General features: G+C 42.7%; 1 protein-coding gene across 1 annotated transcript; it reads left to right on the top strand.

The window, feature by feature from the left end:
* Positions 1-4,523: 4,523 nt before the first annotated feature.
* VPS18 (VPS18 core subunit of CORVET and HOPS complexes) lies at positions 4,524-14,542 on the top strand. The gene is made up of 5 exons (XM_084521384.1): positions 4,524-4,655; positions 8,347-8,488; positions 8,683-8,774; positions 9,480-11,350; positions 12,014-14,542. The coding sequence occupies exons 1-5, from the start codon at positions 4,565-4,567 to the stop codon at positions 12,740-12,742; spliced, it is 2,925 nt and encodes a 974-aa protein (XP_084377510.1). The 5' UTR covers positions 4,524-4,564; the 3' UTR covers positions 12,743-14,542.
* The last annotated feature ends 4,022 nt before the right edge of the window (positions 14,543-18,564 follow it).

The following is an 18,564-nucleotide window of genomic DNA, read 5'->3' as shown; positions in this document are numbered from 1 at the left end:
AAAAAAAAAAAAAAAAAAAAGAAAAAAGAAAAAGGAGAGAAACAATGGGAGAAAACAGCTCCCTCTGTCCTGGCCTCTGAACATCTTTCTTCCTGTTTGGAATTAAAAGCGGGGCCAGGTTCATCTGTTCACTGCCTCACTAGTTAAATGTGAAGGCAAATAACAACAACAGTATTATAATAGATTTTAAGAATGTAGAATAATAAATTAATAACAAATGACAGTGCCACTAGCTTCAAAAGTATTTTCTTAATTGTTCCAAGGAAAGATTAAGCACCTATATTGTATTCAGCCCCTTTCTCAAAGACAAGTTATCTTTTATGTGACTTGCACAGAATGAGTTTTACCTCTTTGATGTTCTATAAATCACTTAGAAGTATGTTGCCACCTGCTGGAGAAAGTGTATCTTTCATTAAATCAATTGATAAATTTGAAAAAGCAGGCAAGGTTTAAGGCACTCAAAGCCCTTTCTTTAAATCTGAAAAGGAACAGCAAACCTCAGACTAAGGGTAACCTGGGAGACAATGCTCCGGGGCTAATTTAATTATGTCAATCTTTTAGACACTTCAAGTGAAAAGAGGAGTTAACACTTAACTGGAAAGGGTGAGGGAATTAGCAAGAAGAAGGTGATAAGGTTGCATTGCCCATGAGAAACAGGGAAGGGCAGGCACTTAACACTGAACAGTGAGGGGCTGGGCTGAAAACGCATAGTTAGGAAAACCATAAAATGCTGTAAGACCACTGCCCCAGCCACATCTCTGGTTTTTACTTTCCGGAAGAGTTAATAGTTTTAGAACTGAGGGATTAGCCAGAGGGTGCTGGCCATGGGAAAATGGTTTTCTCAATGCAAAAGCATGTTTCTGTCCTTTCTCTCTTGTATTTGTATGCTCATTTTGGCACTTACACCTAGAGAGTTTCCATTAGGGCATTCAGTGTGTTAACTGAAGGACAGCATGCTCTGAAGTGGGAAAATTTACGGAGTTGTCAGAAGAGCTGTAGTAAGTTGGTCTGTGATATGGTTCCATGCAGTGCTTACTGGTCTGCAGGATGTTTGTTCCTGACAATCGGCTTGGAAAGCATGGGAGAGTGGTTAATGTTTAGGAGGTGGGCTCTGGCAAACTCCTTTCAAGCTTTGATTTTTATTTTTTTTTTTCCAGTGTAAATTATAATTGTTTTATAGATTCTTACAGAGCTGAGTTCCAGCTGAGGTTCTTGCAGGCAACCATGATACCCATGGCTAGACAACTGTGGGACCTTCTTTTTCCTATAGTAGGTACGTACAAATAAGACATTTGGTCACTCAGAGGAACCATTTGCATCACTGGGGAAGAGACACAAATGGGAGAAGGTCTCTTGATTGGGTGGCGGACACAGGCATATGCAGCATTTTCCTCAAAGCAAGCATGGTCTGAGAGCCTATCTGAGAGCCTGGCTATACATGTATGTTACACCCTTCTTGGTATCTTATGGAAGTTGTTACTTTTGGGGAAGTACATTTGTTTGCCCATGGCTTTTACAAATGAGGAATACTTTTGTATTGATCACAATAAAATAATACTCTACAGACAGGGAGGTAGAGGGATAACCAGTACCACAACTACAGAGAAAATCTGTGAGGAAGTCCAGGGTTTAATTCACATTATAATTTTGTTACCAGGTTATCTCCAGGGCAGTTCACATAATTTAAATATGAGCTGCCTTTGTTGTGTCCTTACCTCTCCTGAAAGCCACATCTTCCCGCCCGCCCTTCTGCACCAGCACTTGTGTTTAGATCATGGATCACAGTCATCTGGTGCGTGGCACTGAACTGGCTCACTCATCTCACAGATGAGCTAATATTGGCACACAGAACGGGCTGGGCAGGGCAGCCAGGAGTGGCAGAGATGGTATTGTGGTAGCCCGGATTTAGGCAAACTCAATCTCCTGGGTATCCAGACCTCCAATATGGTATGTGTTCATCCACACTGTTGTCTACAATCTGTTCCCGACAGAAGGAACATTGAGTAGATCAGACATTATAGAGCATCTAGATGTTGATAGCTGTGCCCATAGCTGGGAGAAAACATTAACTGTTTAAGCTGAAGCTACTGTGAATGTGAGCATATCCATTAGAAAAAAATAAACAAACAAACAAAAAAGGCCAGAATTTAGGCTTCCAGTTGAAACAGATCACCAAAATTGCTCACTGAAATCTCTCTCATGAGTCCCTCTTGTAGACTTGCACTACTACTACACACAAAAAGTAATCATCTTGATTCTCCACACAGTCTTGGTGAATCAAAGATCTCATAAATCCTTTGCCCACAACCCTTGTTCCCCTCTTCTTTTCGGAACATCAAACCTGTGAATGCAGCACTGGGGTATAATTATTGCACATGTTTGTAAATTAAATAATCACAGCAGATGATAGTGCAGATGGACGGAGCAGACTTGTGGGCCTGGGTTAGCTTTAGGCTGATGTTTCATTCCCAAATAAGGGGAGGATCTGGCATCCAATTTAACCACACTAAACTCAGACAAAGCTTTCTTGTGAGGTATCAGTCCTAACCGGCGTTGGTATCTACCAAAATGGGAAAGAAAATCTCTTCCATTTCTGGACCTGACCAAGAAGAGAAAGATTATAAAAATATGTCCTGTGGGATTTGAATGGAAATATTCCATGGACCTGTACATTGAGAAATTTGTGCACAAATTTCAGTTTAGCCTAATTTCCAGTTACATTTTGAGATGGCTTTTCCACTTACCAAGCAATCTTTCACTCTTGTACTGCTAAAAATACAAAAGTATAAGCATCATTGTTTAAGGCAAAAGAGGAGACCTCATCTGAAAGGAGGGGTTAAATTCATGTTACGCGAAGATGAGCTGAAGCTGCAACTGCTGCAGAAAATACTAGTATGCTGGTATGTTCCAGGAAACTGTCTCATTTTCTTTTCTTCTTTTTTAAGAGAAGAAAGGAAAAATCCTGGTCTGGTAAATCTTGGGTTTTCAATCAGAATGAAGGTTCTAAGTTGATTTTTTGTGAAGGAAGTTAATGCCTGATTGGGAGGACTATTTACACTACAGGACAGTGTTTGAACAAGAACAAATTGATTCAGACTAGCCATGGAATACATTAGAGTGGAAATCAGAGCTCAAAATCATGAGAGCAATCAGCATCTGGGACAGGTACGGGCTGGAGCAGTTGGGGAAAAATACCCACGCTTTCAGACAGAGCTTGATAGGAACGGAGAAAGGAGTATATGATGTGGTATCTGCCAGAGTGGGAGAATGGATCTGATAGTCCAATAAAACCCTTCCTACCTAATTTTCCTAAACCTAGTGCAATTTGTGTATACCTTTTGAAAAGCCAAATGAGAACACTTGCAGTTTATGATGATAAGGATGATTGGAGAGCAGAGGAATGTGGTTTTGTTATGTCTCAGAGCTGTCACACAAAGATGGTAAACAGCTGGGGCTGGACCTGGGTTTAGGCTTCTGCCAGTGCTTGCAGACAGGCTGAGTCAGGAAGAGCCACCTTGTGTTTTTAGCAAAGCAGACACAGGTGACCCCGCAGAGGCATGCTACAAAAGCCTCCAGCAGCCCAGCCAGCGTGGGACCTGCGTGTCTGGCTCTGCACTGGGGAGAAGGCCTGAGGCACAGAGCTGTGTTTTGGAGCAATGTTTATGGGGGTGAGGTTTGCAGAAGAAGGGCAGAGGAAAAGGAGATGTACCTGTGTTAGTTTGTACAGAGCTAAACATGTGCCGTTGCTACTGGTGGTGCCACTCGCTGCCAGCTGGCGTGCAAGCAAAGATGGGGATGACCAACTTTAATCTTGCAATGGGTCTGTCTGTATTGTAAACTGCCCTGTACTCTGCGGGATAACATTTCTCTGCTTCTGCCAAAAGGTGAGAAGTTTACACATAATATATTTTGTATACATACTGTATATACACAGTATGTATATAGAACATGTTTATAATGTTCTCATTATAAAATAATATAAATCAGATGAAGCCTGAAAGTGTTGTGTAAGATTAACTTCATTAACACCAGATACAAAGTCTGCTAGTTTAGAGGGCAAAGCTGTAAATACAACTGTTGGCATAATCTGAACACAACAAAAATCCAGGTTTGAAGTATTGTTGATACAGAAGTTGGGTCTAACAAGCTTTGCCTAGAAAGATGGGACAAGCCTGCAGAGTAAATCTAGCCCAATTCAAGGTCAGCCTTATGCTGGACCGCCACCTGCTTTGTGGCAATCATTGCTTAGCTACAAAGCCAAGACTGGATCAAACAGTCACAAAAAAAAAGACGTGTCAGTTTGCATGGAAGTGTTTATTAGCAGCCAGCTATCTTCTGGGGACACCAGATGTGTGCGCAGCAATCCCCACAGCTACAATCCCCCCGCCGCCATCTTGAGGAGGCGGCACCCCCACCCCCTTCGCTCCGGGACGGGCGGAGCAGGAGGGGGGGGGCGGCCACGGCGCAGGCGCGGAGCGGCGGCGGGCGGGCACGTGAGGCGGCTCACGTGACGGCTGGCGGAAGCGGCCGTTGGCGGCGGCCGTTGGTGCGGCCGTTGGGCGCCATGGCGTCCATCCTGGACGAGTACGAGGACTCCCTGCACCGCTCCGCCGCCGTGCAGCAGAGCCGCGCCGCCGTGGGCATCCCGCACTCCGGTAAGCGCCTCTCCGCCGCCCGGACGGACGGACGGGCCCCGGTGCGGTGCCCGGGGGCGGCGGTGTGGCGCGTCAGGCGCCGGGGTGCCTCAGGACGAGGGGTGTCCCTGAAAGGCCGAGTGCCCCGAGGCGCCGTGTGGTGGGTGTCTGTGGCAGGCGGCGTGCCTACAGCCTCACCGCGCTGCAGCACGGCTCGGGCGGGGCGGGGGGAGCTGCCAGAGGCCACCTCAACAGCTTCCTCTTTTTTAATTTTTAGTCTTTGTCAAGGAGCCCGACTGCTGCAGCCACAGTGGCTGTGCAGGCGGTTGTACCTGCATGGGGTTGGTTTCCTATCCTGGCGCAACTTTCTCAAAGTTTTGCTGTTTGGGGTGATTTGGGGTGTGCAGTCAATGTAAAGCAATGGTGTGGTGACCTGTCAATCATTTCTTTCATATGTGAGAGAGCAACCAAGCAACCAAGTAGCAAGCACCCTTCTTGATAAATCCAAGGTAAACCCCATAGGTTCAATAACAGATGGCCATTGGATGCCACCTCACAACATCATATTGATGAGAAAATGGTTGAGAGAGGATTCTGTGCTACCTGGTATCATCAAGGTAGTACCCACTGCTATGCAGAGCTGGTGTACGGGGGTTACACTTCTGGAAATGCATTGGCATGTTATTTCAAGTCTTTTCCTCATATAGTGCTGCCCGCTGTCTTTGGGGAAATCAGGTTGTGATGCTTGTATATGTGGCATTGATGAATTGACATACTCATGTATGTATTATAAAGAATAAACACACAAAATTACTCTGAGTCTGCATACTTAAGTAGATACATACTTACTGTTTTTTTAATATACATTAAGTTATTTTGTTGCGTGATGTTATGCAAGGGTAAGTGTCCTGAATAGGTTTAATTGAACAAAACAGTGTTGGGACATGGTGCCAGCTGAAAATACATTTCCAAGGACTCAACTTTTTTTCTTGACTTAGGCAACGCTGTCTTCGGTCATGACTGTCTTACAGTTGGGAAATCTGCCTGTTTGGTGACAAATGATGTTGGCAAAGGAGGTTTTGGAAACTGCTTAATTGCAAGGACACAGTCCAATCAGGATTTCAGTCATTCATACATCAGAATGCATTGCCATTTTGGAACAAAAACTTAGCCTGATAGAATCACAGAATTTCTAGGTTGGAAGAGACCTCAAGATCATCAAGTCCAACCTCTGACCTAACACTAACAGTCCTCCACTAAACCATATCCCTAAGCTCTACATCTAAACATCTTTTAAAGACCTCCAGGGATGGTGACTCAACCACTTCCCTGGGCAGCCTGTTCCAATGCCTAAATTTGTGGGCAAAATTAAGTTTAAGCAAATTGATTTTGAAAGAAGTGTAAGTTAATAGTTAAATTCCTCAAACCAGTCCTTAAGGTTATGTTGAAAATACTGGAAGATGTTAAAAATGTATTTCTCTGTTTCAGTGAGTCGTTCCCAACGTTACAGAACAGGTACTCAGAGTTGTAGATTCTGTTGCAGAGCTCAAGTACAGCTGCAGTGTAACCTTCAAGTACTCCAGTTCCAGCCTGAACAGCCCTACTTTGACCTGGTAGACTCGATTGATGCTGGTGAACTTAAATCCTTGAACAGATTCAAAGATCTAAGAAAGAACATAGTTTTTAGAAATCAGGGTGGGAAATATTGCAGTAGGATCTCACCTGAACAGAAAGCGGACATTGAGGTCAGGATGGAGGAAGGGGGCTGTTTGAAAGGAATATTGAGTTGTAAAATATTTATCTCCTTTGTATAGGGAATTGTAAGCTGGAGAACTGCATCTGTGTCATGTTACGGACACTAGTTAAAATCCTTATGTTAATGCTGCTACTGCAGTTGTTATAACTAATGGATACAGTCTTAAGTCTACAATGTGCTGATTTGAACTGTATAAAAAACAAACAATCATTCAAACATCCTACCTCTTGCTGTCCCAGTCTGCCTTTTGCCTGGTGGCAATCTGAAAAGAAATCAAGACTCTGAATGAATGGGACTTGAAGATCTTGTTGGGGTATACAAGCATATATGAAGGAAATATATATTGGTTACCTGTGACATCATGTGAATCTCTACCTTGGGAGCTTTGTCTGCATGTTTTGAACCACCATTCATAACAGCAAGTTTAGGCCTTCACATTGCAGCTGCTTAACCTGAGCAGAAGAACATCTGTTTTGCTTAAGTGTAAAGAAAGGAATGCACATCTGCATGAGTGGGTAGCATTTCAGCTGTGGATCAACATGGAGGAAAAATACTCATGCTGAGCAAGAGGCTGCCTACTCAGATTGTGGTTGCTTTGTCTGTTCCCGTGTGCACATCTCTCTTCTAAACCAGCAATCCTTTAAAGATCCCACAGCTGGCCTAGTGTTGAGGCAGAAGCAAGGAGAAGATACTGGCAGAAAGGGCAATAAAAGGAATCGTAGTGTTAGTAGGCTGCGTTCTACTACTGTGCTGTTGTTTTCAACAACAACAGGGCTGGAGTTAGTTTTTCAGGATAATGTGGAGGAGGTTATAGGTATGGAATATGCATTGGAGGGATGCTGTTTGTCCCAGCCTAGAGATTATTAGGTCAATGCTCTTCAGAATGGAGGTAGTCTGTTTCCTCCAAGATACAAATTTTTCATTGTGTACATCTTGCTGGATAGCTGCTTTGGTGGTGAGTGGCCTTAACTTGCAGTAGCTCTGTTTTGCTTTTAATCTTCCTGTTCAGGCTACCTGCTGCGTGGATCTACTTGCCTTAGAAATCCTTCACTTGCTCATGGAGCAAAGCAGATGAGTTAACCTAGCCATGTATCCTGTCTGTCTGGCTTTCCAGCTGGAGGTAGTGTGGTCAGACTGCGATCTTCTGCTGTTCTCTTTGCCAGAAGATTATGTAATACTTTGTGCGTATGGGAAACTCAGTCAATGGGAAAACCTGCCTCGTGGGACAGATATGGATGCAACTCTGAGATACGATCTGTTTGTGGATGTACAGATGTTCCAGGATTTTGCTGATGATTATTATGACTTGTTTGGTTGTTGTTTTTTGATATGAACCTAAAACCACCAACAACAAACACACACAAATAACACCCTCACCATCAACAAACAAATTAACATTAACATGGTTTTAAAAATAACTTTACCTTATGCACTATGGATGTCGAATATTGTAGCCTATTCAGTTCCAATATAGAAAAAATAATAAATATATCTCAGCTAACGCTGCAGTTGTCTCTTTTGTACCTTGTATGGGAGTGTCAAACCAGAGCACTATTAGTGTCTTACATAATACCAGCTGTTTTCTTCTGTCTTGAACAAATAAAGTGCCCCTCCTCCCCGCCCCCCCCCCCAAAAAAAAAAAAAAAGTCTTTTGATTCTGTTCCCATTTTCAGCTTTATATGCAGTTTATGTAACAGTTCTGTATCTTGCCCTGGAATTCTTTGTCACAAGCTTGCATTTCTGTAACAAGACAGTAAGGCATATTACTACTTTTCTGTTTTGCACTTACGGGAGTGCTGCTCTCAGTGTTTATGCTCCACAGAGCACTGTATCTTTTTGGTAAAACCTAAAGCAGGCAGTGGTTCCTCTGTCTTTCAAGAGTAGATTCTGGTGTAGCATGTAGTTCTTGTGTTTTCTTTGTATTGTTTTGTATAAGTGTTCATGTTCTTTCTCCAGGGTATGTGAATGCACGGCTGGAGAAGGAAACACCAATATTTAACAAGCAAAGAATTGATTTTGCTCCTCCAGAGAAAATTAACAGCTTAGTGGTCTCCTCTAACCAGCTCTGTATGAGCCTTGGCAAAGACACCCTTCTCAGGTAATGCTGCCAGTCACCTGAAGTTATTGAATGTTTTCCCATTTTTTTTTAATTTTTATTTTTTTTAAGTTAATAGAGAACTTGTAATTAAAAAAGGGATAAGAAGCCACAAACCTGCATATATGGAAAACTGTAAGAAACTATGCCTGTGTGAACTTTTGTGGGCAGCATTCTTTCATGGTTTCTCTTTGCAGGATTGATCTTGGGAAGCCAGATGAACCTAATCAGGTAGAGTTGGGACGCAAAGATGAAGCCAGAGTCTACAAGATGTTTTTGGACCACACAGGTGAGGCAATGGGCTATGTATATTTACGGGCGGTGGTTGACAGCAGAGGCAACTGAATGTGCATTGCAAGTACTGGGGAAGGAGTCCTCTTTTTCTCTGTTCTGTGAATAAGGCAAACAGATGGTTCTTGTGGGCTGTACTCCATTGCCCAGGGGTTCTGCCTACTGATTTGTGTGTATGTTGTTGCTTTTGAACCATCTGAAATGCAGTGAGGCTGTTCACTGATGCAATGAGGCTGTTCTGAACAAGGCTGCTAAAAGAAACCATAGGAAATCCTTGCAGTTGCCTTGTACTGTTTGTGTATATGTAAGATTTTTTTAAAAAGAACTGTCAAACATCTGCAGCTTGCTGTAGCCTTGACTGATTTAAAACCAAACAAAAGTTTTGGAAAGAGATGCTCATTAGCTGCCAGGGACAGGAGAGAACTCTGGGAAATGTTTGTTCTTAGAATGTTTATTAAAATAGAAGAATACCTTTTTTCTGAAGATTCTGGGATTTGCAATTTTAGTTTGCAACATGAACTACTGTTCTGATCCAGTATGGAAATCCCCCACGTTCTTATGAATGCCTGGAAAAGTATGTTGATTAAGTCTGTTGATACTAGTGCTTATCTAATGTGAGGCTGAGAAGCCTAAGGAATTTGACTTGCTTAGGCAACAGTGTAAATTTTTTCTATCCTTCTGCCCTTCTCCCGTGCCCCTGCAGGCTCTCATCTGCTGATTGCTCTGAACACCAGTGAATGCCTTTACCTGAACAGAAGTGTTCAGAAAGCACGGACACTCTCCCGCTGGAAAGGCCACTTAATTGAAAGCGTGGGCTGGAACAAATTTCTTGGTACAGAGACCAACACTGGGCCTATCCTGGTGGGAACAGCCCAGGGGCAAATCTATGAAGCCGAAATATCTGTCAGTGAGGGAAGCCTCTTCAGCACTAATCCCGACCAGTACTTCCGACAGGTCTACACTCTGGAGGAGGAATCAGGACCCGCACCAGTCTGCTGTTTGGAGATTGAACGAGGAATAGAAGGGAAATTCTTTATTATCGCCACCACTCGAAAGAGACTATTCCAGTTTGTTGGCAAAGTGCCTGAAGGGACAGAGCAGCAAGGCTTCAGCTCCATATTTGCTCTGCATGCTGACCATTTGCCCAGCTTCCGAGAGTTTCCAGCCAGCTTCGGTTTCAGCGAGATAGCCTTTTACACTCCAAAACTGCGTTCCAACCCACGCTCCTTTGCCTGGATGATGGGAAATGGTGTTCTGTATGGTAATTTGGATTATAGCCGTCCTGATTCAATTCTGAGTGATGAACGGGTCTGGGTTTATCCTTCTGATATTGACATAACTGTGAACAAGCCAATATCCATTGTACTTACCCAGTTTCACTTTCTGTTGCTGCTGCCTGACCGGGTAAAGGCTGTATGCACTTTGAATGAGCAGGTTGTCTTTCAAGACCTGTTCCTGGAGAAGTTTGGCACATTGACACGCATGATCAAGGATCCCACAGTTCAGCAGATATGGATCCACACAGAGAAAGTAGTGTTCCGCTATCATGTTCAGCGGGAATCTAGAGATGTGTGGAAGATGTATATGAATATGAACAAATTTGATTTAGCTAAAGAGTATTGTAAAGACCGTCCGGAGTGCCTAGACATTGTGTTGGCAAAAGAGGCAGAGCACTGCTTCCAAAACAAGAGATACCTAGACAGTGCCAAATGTTATGCGCTGACCCAGAACTACTTCGAGGAAATTGCCCTTAAGTTCATTGAAGCCAAGCAAGAAGAGGCCCTGATGGAGTTTCTGATTAAGAAGCTAAGTAGCTTGAAGCCTTCTGAGAAGACACAGACCACTCTTCTGACCACGTGGTTAACAGAGCTGTACTTGAACTGGCTAGGTATATTGGAAGGAGATCCCTCACAGCGAAATCTCTATTTGGATACGCGGGAGAAGTTTCGCACCTTCCTGAGCAGCCCTAAAAACAAAGACTGTCTGTTTAATAATCGGGCATCTATTTATGAACTGTTGGCGAGCCATGGGGACACGGAGCACATGGTCTACTTCGCAGTCATCATGCAGGACTATGAGCGAGTAGTAGCTCACCACTGCCAGCATGATGAGTATGATGAAGCTTTAAACGTGTTGTCTAGGCACAGAGATGAGAAGCTGTTCTACAAGTTCTCCCCAGTCCTCATCCAGCATATTCCCAAGAAGGTAGTTGATGCTTGGATTTCTATGGGCTCCAGACTTGATGCCAGGAATCTCATTCCAGCTCTTGTTAACTACAGCCAGAGTGCCAGCACCCAGCAGATCAATGAAGCCATTAGATACATGGAGTTCTGTGTCTATCAGTTGGAGGAAACCCAGCAAGCTATTCACAACTACTTGTTGTCTCTCTACGCTTTGTGTCGGCCAGATTCGCTGCTATCATACCTGGAGCAAGCAGGAACCAATCCAAACAGGATCCACTACGACCTGAAGTACGCACTGCGCCTGTGTGCAGAGCATGGGCACCACCATGCTTGTGTCCATATTTACAAAGTGATGGAATTATATGAAGAAGCCGTGGATCTTGCGTTACAGGTATGTGTGTCTGCCTGCATGCTATGATGTATGGAAATGTAGCTAGGTCAAGTTATCTCAAATAACTGAAAACTGAGAGGAAATGGACAGACTCATCTGTATAGGAGCTGTGCAGCTAAGTCTAGGAGGAAAGGCTCTTAATGTCTGTGCTTTCACAGCTGTTTTAGGTGGACAGCTGACTTTAAGGTGTGGGTATGAAAAGTACAAGGGGGAATACTGTCTGTCTTAAGCTCAGTCTCCAACATAAAATTATTCTGCATTTATGCAAGGCTTTTTCAGCTGTTGTTCAGGATTCTATTTGCTTTCTATTCCTAGCTGTGGTAATTATCAGAGTAATGCTTTTGTCAGCTTAGTCTGACCTTCAGGGAGATGTTTGAGATCTGTCTACTGGCACTGCTGTGTCTTCACTGAAGCGTGTAGCCAGCAAAGATAGTGTAACATAGATTTGCCTTTATTTTAGTGCTGTGCTTTGTTCTTTGCTCAGTAGTAAGCAAATCTTCTAGCTGGAGCAGTAGCGATGGAGAGGTGTTTGCGATGGAAACGAGCAGCAGGCCAGTGATGAGTGAAGCCCTAGGCAATGAAATAGCAAGAGGTTTTCTATAAATGCCTCCTGTAATGGACAGCAGGCTTTGAACTCAGTTTCCTCGTCTGTTCAACTTCTAGGTGGATGTTGATCTCGCCAAGTCCTGTGCAGACCTCCCCGAAGATGACGAGGAACTCCGGAAGAAGCTCTGGTTGAAGATTGCTCGCCATGTTGTTCAAGAAGAGAAAGATGTCAAGAAGGCAATGGCTTGCCTCTCCAGCTGCGCCCTTCTGAAGATTGAAGACGTCCTGCCATTCTTTCCAGACTTTGTCACTATTGACCATTTTAAGGAGGCAATCTGTAACTCTCTGGAGGACTACAACAAGCACATTGAGGAGCTGAAAAGGGAGATGGAGGAAGCCACACAGAGTGCCAAGAGAATTCGAGAGGACATCCAGGAAATGAGAAATAAGTATGGCTCCGTTGAGCCTCAGGAAAAGTGTGCTGCTTGTGACTTTCCACTTTTAAACCGCCCATTTTACCTTTTCCTTTGTGGTCACATGTTCCATTATGACTGTCTTCTTCAGGCAGTTTTTCCAAACCTTCCTGCCTATAAGCAGGCAAAGCTTGAAGATCTTCAAAAGAAGCTGGCAGCTACCAGTCAGCCTTCCAAAGGCCACCATCGTCCCAAGGATGCAGATACTGCTAGCTTGGGGAAGGGGCAGCAGAGCCGGGAACAAATCAAAGCTGACATTGATGATATTGTGGCAGCCGAATGTGTGTACTGTGGAGAACTGATGATCCGGTCCATTGACAAGCCCTTTATTGATCCCCAAAAGTACGAAGAGGAGATGCAAAGCTGGCTGTAGTTCTCCTCCAAAACTGCAATTGTCAGTACACTAGAGGGGTTTTGTTCACAACTGGTGACGCTTCTGTGGTAGAAATATAAGCTCCAGAAGTGGGAACATGGTGGCTTCTGTGCAATTCTAAGGAAAGAGTAGTGGGGTCTTGGTATTGGAATTACAGTGAACTAGTCTTGAAAAATGAGGGGACGTAGTGATGGCTAAGAGCTTGAAAAATAATTAAAGCTAATCTTCTGGATTTTTTTTAGATGTTTGCAACTTGCAGTTCTGAGGTTCTCAGTGGGAAGGTAACGGAGTGCCTTGTTGCCCAGAAGGAACTGGCAATAGTGTGTGGTTTCTCTTCCCTGTCGTGTGGTATCTGTTTTGGTGAAGACAACCTTAAAGGGATGGCAGTAAGGAACACTCAGCAGTGTAGTCTTATTCATCACTTCCAGTGCTAGAATTGCCTTTGGTTTCCTTTTTGATGAGTGCTATAACCACATACACTGAGAGAACATGAAAGGAGAAGTGCTCTTGCACATATATTTTGTAAACATCATGCCACACAAATACATGTTTCTACACAATGTAATACAGGAATGTGTATAACTTTTCAAGCAGGTGTATCACAATACACGCAAGTCATTTGCCTGCAATTCAGGGGGTGTAATTCTTCTTTCCCACGAGCTTTATGGGCCAGTCCATATATTTGGATTTTCTCTAAGGACTCTTCTTTTTTTTTTTTTTTTTGGCAACGCTTTCTAGCCTGTTTACCCTGTCGTCCCATTTCTTCTGTAATTGCCTTTGTATAGTGGGTTTTGTTTTCATCTCCACTCCAAACCAAAATTGATACATGCACTAGTATGGTTTCAACTGATACTCCAGACAAGTAGGAACACTACCCTTTTGTATTGCCCTCTGTTCCTCTTCAAGCTGCCCTTGAATAGGGATCTAGTCATAGATTCCTTCAAGGATGGACTACAGAAAGCTCTAATTGGTGGTAACAAATTTGCTCTCCTATTTGAAGCCAGTGCTGTGTAATCAGGCAGGTTTTTGCCTTCTTGACAGTATCTGATGCTTTTTGGGGATGCCTGCAGCTCAGTGCAGGTCTGTTGCTCTGACTTGGAAAATTCTTCCCAGAAGGCAATTCTTCCCAGGGAACAACAACAGAAAGCTCTAGTAGTTTAGCTTGGGTTCCTTGTTTTATTACTAAAGAAACTAAAATTTTAATGAAGCTCTACTGTTAGGGGATAAAAATGATGACTTTTAATTAAGGCAAGAGAAAACAATAGTCCTCTGAAAAACTCTTGTTATTTTGCGTACCTGTCTGTGCTTGTCTTTAGCACCTGTCTCAATCTGCAAGTCACTTACTCTGTTCATAGGATGTAGAAATTGGTCTTCACATCACTAAAAGGGAGTATCAATTTCTTTCCTCAAGGAACAGACCTAAGAATTTTGATAACCATTCATAACTCCAGAAGAACATTCATGCTTTTTTTGGAGCTTCAGCCTGTAATGAATGAATTTTATTTGTGTAAAGTGAGTAATAAAAAGCAGAGCTGGCAGGAAGATCTGAGGTTTTGAAATCTTCTCACTGCTAGAGCTATGGGATAAGCAGTTTCGTTATTATTGCCTTGTAGTGCTTGTTGCTGGCTTATCAGAAACTGCTGTTTCAGTGGTTCCATAAACCAGTGGATCAGAAACCCCATTCAGTAGTTTTCTTTGGCCTTTTACTTTTTATAAGTTGATGGCTGGTATCAGAAGAATTTGTGATGGAACTAAATGTGATGTCCTTTGAAGTTCAGCATTAAACCTGTTGTAAGTGGCCGCTCCTGCATTGTCTTTTCATGTAAGAAGTGTGATATTCAAGGTGTTGATAACCATTATAAAGAAACAGCAGCCCTGTGCCCAAACCTTTTCCTGGTCCAAAGCAAGCAAGTGGCTTTTTTTCTGCCTTTTAACAGAAACATGAGTAGCAACTCATCCTGATGCAGTGAGTAACATAAAGTTGCTTATTTTCCTTGGGGCATTCTTAATGCTTGTTCCATCCTTTTACTTTGTAGTGTTTACAGTATGCTTTCCTGGTATGTTATTAGTAGTTCCCCATTATTTTCCTATTAGCGCAACAGAATGTCACAATATTAGATAAACGTTTCTGCTTTGCTCTTGACGAGGAGCAATATTTGCTTACAGAACATTCCAGAGAGATTTGCTGGTCTGCAATATTGGAAGAAGTGTGTGTCTGGAAACTGGGGCATACCAAGTAAATTAAAACACATAAGTCTTTGTGTGAGATAGATTGATGGGGAAAGTACCTCAAAAATCCACTGAATTCAGTCTTGAGTATTAATACGTCTCAGTTAACAAAACTGAAACTAGGTGTTTTATTTTTTTATTTTTAATAATCAGAGGGCTCTGGGCTTGTATAATAGGTACATACACCACAAATGTCATGGTTCCTCACCATTGTTGACAGAAAATCTTTAGGTCATTTGCTGCTGAGGCTGTGGAGAATGTTACCCCCTGCAAAGACTCCAGCAGTGATTAAATGACTGGTGTCGGTAGTGCAGAAAGGTACACGAAGATGTCTTCTGAGCTTACCTCACTCCCGTGTTTCAAACATTTCAATAACTATTCACCCGTGCTTCTTGACAATTTTGCAGTATCACTCACTGAAAAAGGTAAGAGTGGGTAGGTTCTGGGCAGGTGAACAGAAATGGAGTGTTTAATGTTCTCCCGTAAGTCCGGTCTGTAAGATTTCTTCCTCTGTACTTTCAGAACAGCATTTTTCTTTTCTCTTTAATTTCAGTGCAATTACGTGGTGTTTTTTTTGTTGTTGTTTTTTTTTTTTGTTGTTGTTGTGTGTGTGTGTGTTTTGTTTTTTTTTTTTTTTTTCAAGTCCTTGGTATTTAGTTTAAGTTGTGAATGAGCTATGTACCAGTTAGATGACGTGGCCTTGGGACTTCTTTGTGGAAATAACCTCTACCGTTAAGTTTAGTGCAGGTAGAGAACAAAACCAGAAAGATGGGTGGAAGCCCAAGCCCTATTTAACCAGAATAAACAGCTATAACTAGATTTATGCTGAAGAAATTTAGTTGTGTGGGCAGGACCTAAAGTAAACCAGTACCTGCTACCTCACCTCCGCTTCAAGCAAGCAACTGGAGAAATGCTGCAAGTTGGGGGAGACAACAGCAAGTGTGCACTATGGAAGTGTTCCTAGAGAATTTCAGATGCTCTTGCTGTTGGCCTATTTAGTTGGAAACTTGTAACTGAAATGCTGGGGGCTGTGTGCTTTGTCTCATTACTAAAAATAAATGACAGCTGGAAATTTAGTAAGGCAAATTCTTAATAAGCCACTAGGTGTCATTGCTGTCCATTTAAATACTGAGGTTTCCTATGGAGAAGCTGAAACTGCTCTGTATCAGAAAATACTACAAAACAGGAACTGAAGCAGGTTCCTAGCCTCTTTTGTGGTGAGGATGCAGAGATAGACCTGTAAGGTAGTTCTTGGAGGTAGAGATGCTAAAGAGAATTGTCTCTAAATAAAAGGAAACTTTATTTCACAGATCACTGTTATTTCAGGTTTGAGTATCGAAAGTTGGATTTACTGTTTTAAAAACAAAGAAGTCCTCTCTTGTTTAACTGAATTCCAGCGTAAGCTTCTACAGACCTAACAAATTCAGTAAGCTGTGAAGAGACAGACCATCTCTGGGCTTGAAGTGACAACACCTGGTGGCCTTGGATCTGGCCATTTTTGTTGCTTCCTTTTCACCCTGTCCTAGTAGCAGAGATGGTGGAGTGAATGTGAGCCAGCTCATTCGTTGCCAGATTTTACATCTGGTACATTTGTTAAAAGTGTCATTAAAGCCAGGTGTGTATAATAATATTGGACACTGACCTGCATGACCAGAGAAGTTGGTGCATTTGTCTTTGCCTCTGAGTTGCGGGGTCATAATCCCAACAGGGGGGGCAGGTAGTACTAGGAACATCCAGTACTCCATTAAAATTAGATGATGTCATTTGACTCAGACTTTAGTCAAACATTAGCATTTAGTTCCTGAAAAGGCTAGTTCCTGTTAAGCACTACCCTGTCACTGTCAGCATATAGACTGTTTACAAGTGCAAATGCTAAGATTCTAATGGGAGTTAATGGGAAGTATTTCCATTAGGTCCTTGTATCACGTAATCCAACAATCCTGTACTGCTCTGTGGAAGGATAAACTGGAAATGGGCTTCTTCCTTCCAACAAGTGTGGTGAGATGAAATTTGAGTTTTGAAATATCCTGAGTTTGTGTGTTTGGGGATTTTATTTATTTATTTATTTTCAGTCAGATGGACTAAGTCTTTTTCTTCAGAATAGATGGTGTACCATGCAATTCACTGCAGTATGTCCGGTGTTTGTGAGAGAATCTTAGGGCCTCCTCAAAGCACAAATGCTGGCCAGCATCTCCTGTTCTGCCTCTTGTACACAAGGCAGGAAGGAGTGCCCTGGTAAGGAGAGGAAATGGTATTTTCTCTAATACAACTCCATGTATCTCAGAGAAAAATGAGAAAAAGCTTATTTCCTTTGAAATAGGAGCATTAACATTTTGGTAAAATTAAAGAGCTTGGAACATTTACTTTGCACATTTAATTGAAACATTACAGGGATACCTTAAATTTGCAGTGGGGTTTGTTTGAATTCAGGTCTCTGATCATGCCCAGTGCAGACTTTACACCTCATGAGCTCTTTAGGAGTTGAGCTTCATGCCCTTACTGTGATTTTGGAGACTCTTGATGCTTCCCCCTTAACTCAGTGTATGGTTTGTCTCATCCACAGATCTCATGGAAAGGCATCAGGCTGCTTCCATGGGGTATGAGTTTGAAAGCAACTTACTGTGCAACTGCTTTCAGGTGAAGGAAGGGCAAAAAGATTAAACAAATCTTAATCTACCTGTTGAAAGTGGTTGGGATGGAGAGAAAAGTGGGCTCTGAGTGTTTCTTCCCTGTAATGGCTAGAAGTGTTGGAGGCAGCTTGTTTGAAGACTGGTTACCTGGGAGCAAGGGAGCTACAGGAGCACTCTAAGGTTACAAGTGCACCTAACTTCATTACATATGTGAAGTGCTGTACTGAGAATGACAAGTGCATCTACAATTTTTATTCCAGTCTTTTTGCACATTATTTGTGTTCAGATTGCATCTCAGAGATCTTGTTCTGGGCCAGGTCCTCACTGTACCCGGTATTGGAGTGTAAATGCAAACCAAAGAAGCGTCAATACTTTCAGATTTGAATATTTAGTGATGTGGCTGTATGCAGTTACTGATTTCCTGCAACCTGTCCCTTGTACCTTACACTCCTTTCCCCAGCGTGGGGTGAGAGGGAAACAAAAGAGAATAGTTCCTGTAATGTGCAGGATGAATACTGCTTGTGGTTCCTCTAAATTCCTTATTTGTTTATGATACAGCCTCAGGCTCTGCATCATCCAGACCCTGTTCTAAACTCGGGATCAACTTCAAGGGTTACTGTAGCACAGAGCATTGTACCTGAAGGCTGCAATTCTCTTAGTTACGTTCGGGAGAAAATGAGCCCCCACCTTCTCATTTCATGTTTCATATTGAATTGTTCTCTGTAGGTGGCAGCTCATACAACAAGGATTAAATAACTGGTTTGGTGTCCAAAAGCAGGTATCCTCCACTTTGTGCAATTGAAATCCAAGCACTGGTCACTTGACGTGGGATGGGTTCTGTGGATCACAGCCCGAACCTGAAGGCTGTTGGACTCTGCTTAAGCAGACATCTGTGTTCTGCAGTTAGCTGTCCAACAGTCTTTTTTCATCTCTTTGCATGTACATATTAAGTAGATTTTCTAA

The sequence above is a fragment of the Aythya ferina genome, assembly GCF_964211825.1.
Source record: "Aythya ferina genome assembly, chromosome: 5".
NCBI classification, from domain to species: Eukaryota; Metazoa; Chordata; class Aves; order Anseriformes; family Anatidae; genus Aythya; species Aythya ferina.
This window is presented reverse-complemented; position numbering and strand designations above follow the sequence as displayed.

What these genes read in the sequence shown, in the direction of transcription:
- VPS18 (XM_084521384.1), top strand. Translation starts at nt 4,565, where the DNA reads ATGGCGTCCATCCTGGACGAGTACGAGGACTCCCTGCACCGCTCCGCC. An exon ending in GATGTTTTTGGACCACACAG is followed by an intron (nt 8,775 to 9,479) that starts GTGAGGCAATGG and finishes GTGCCCCTGCAG; the next exon opens with GCTCTCATCTGCTGATTGCT. An exon ending in CCGTGGATCTTGCGTTACAG is followed by an intron (nt 11,351 to 12,013) that starts GTATGTGTGTCT and finishes TTCAACTTCTAG; the next exon opens with GTGGATGTTGATCTCGCCAA.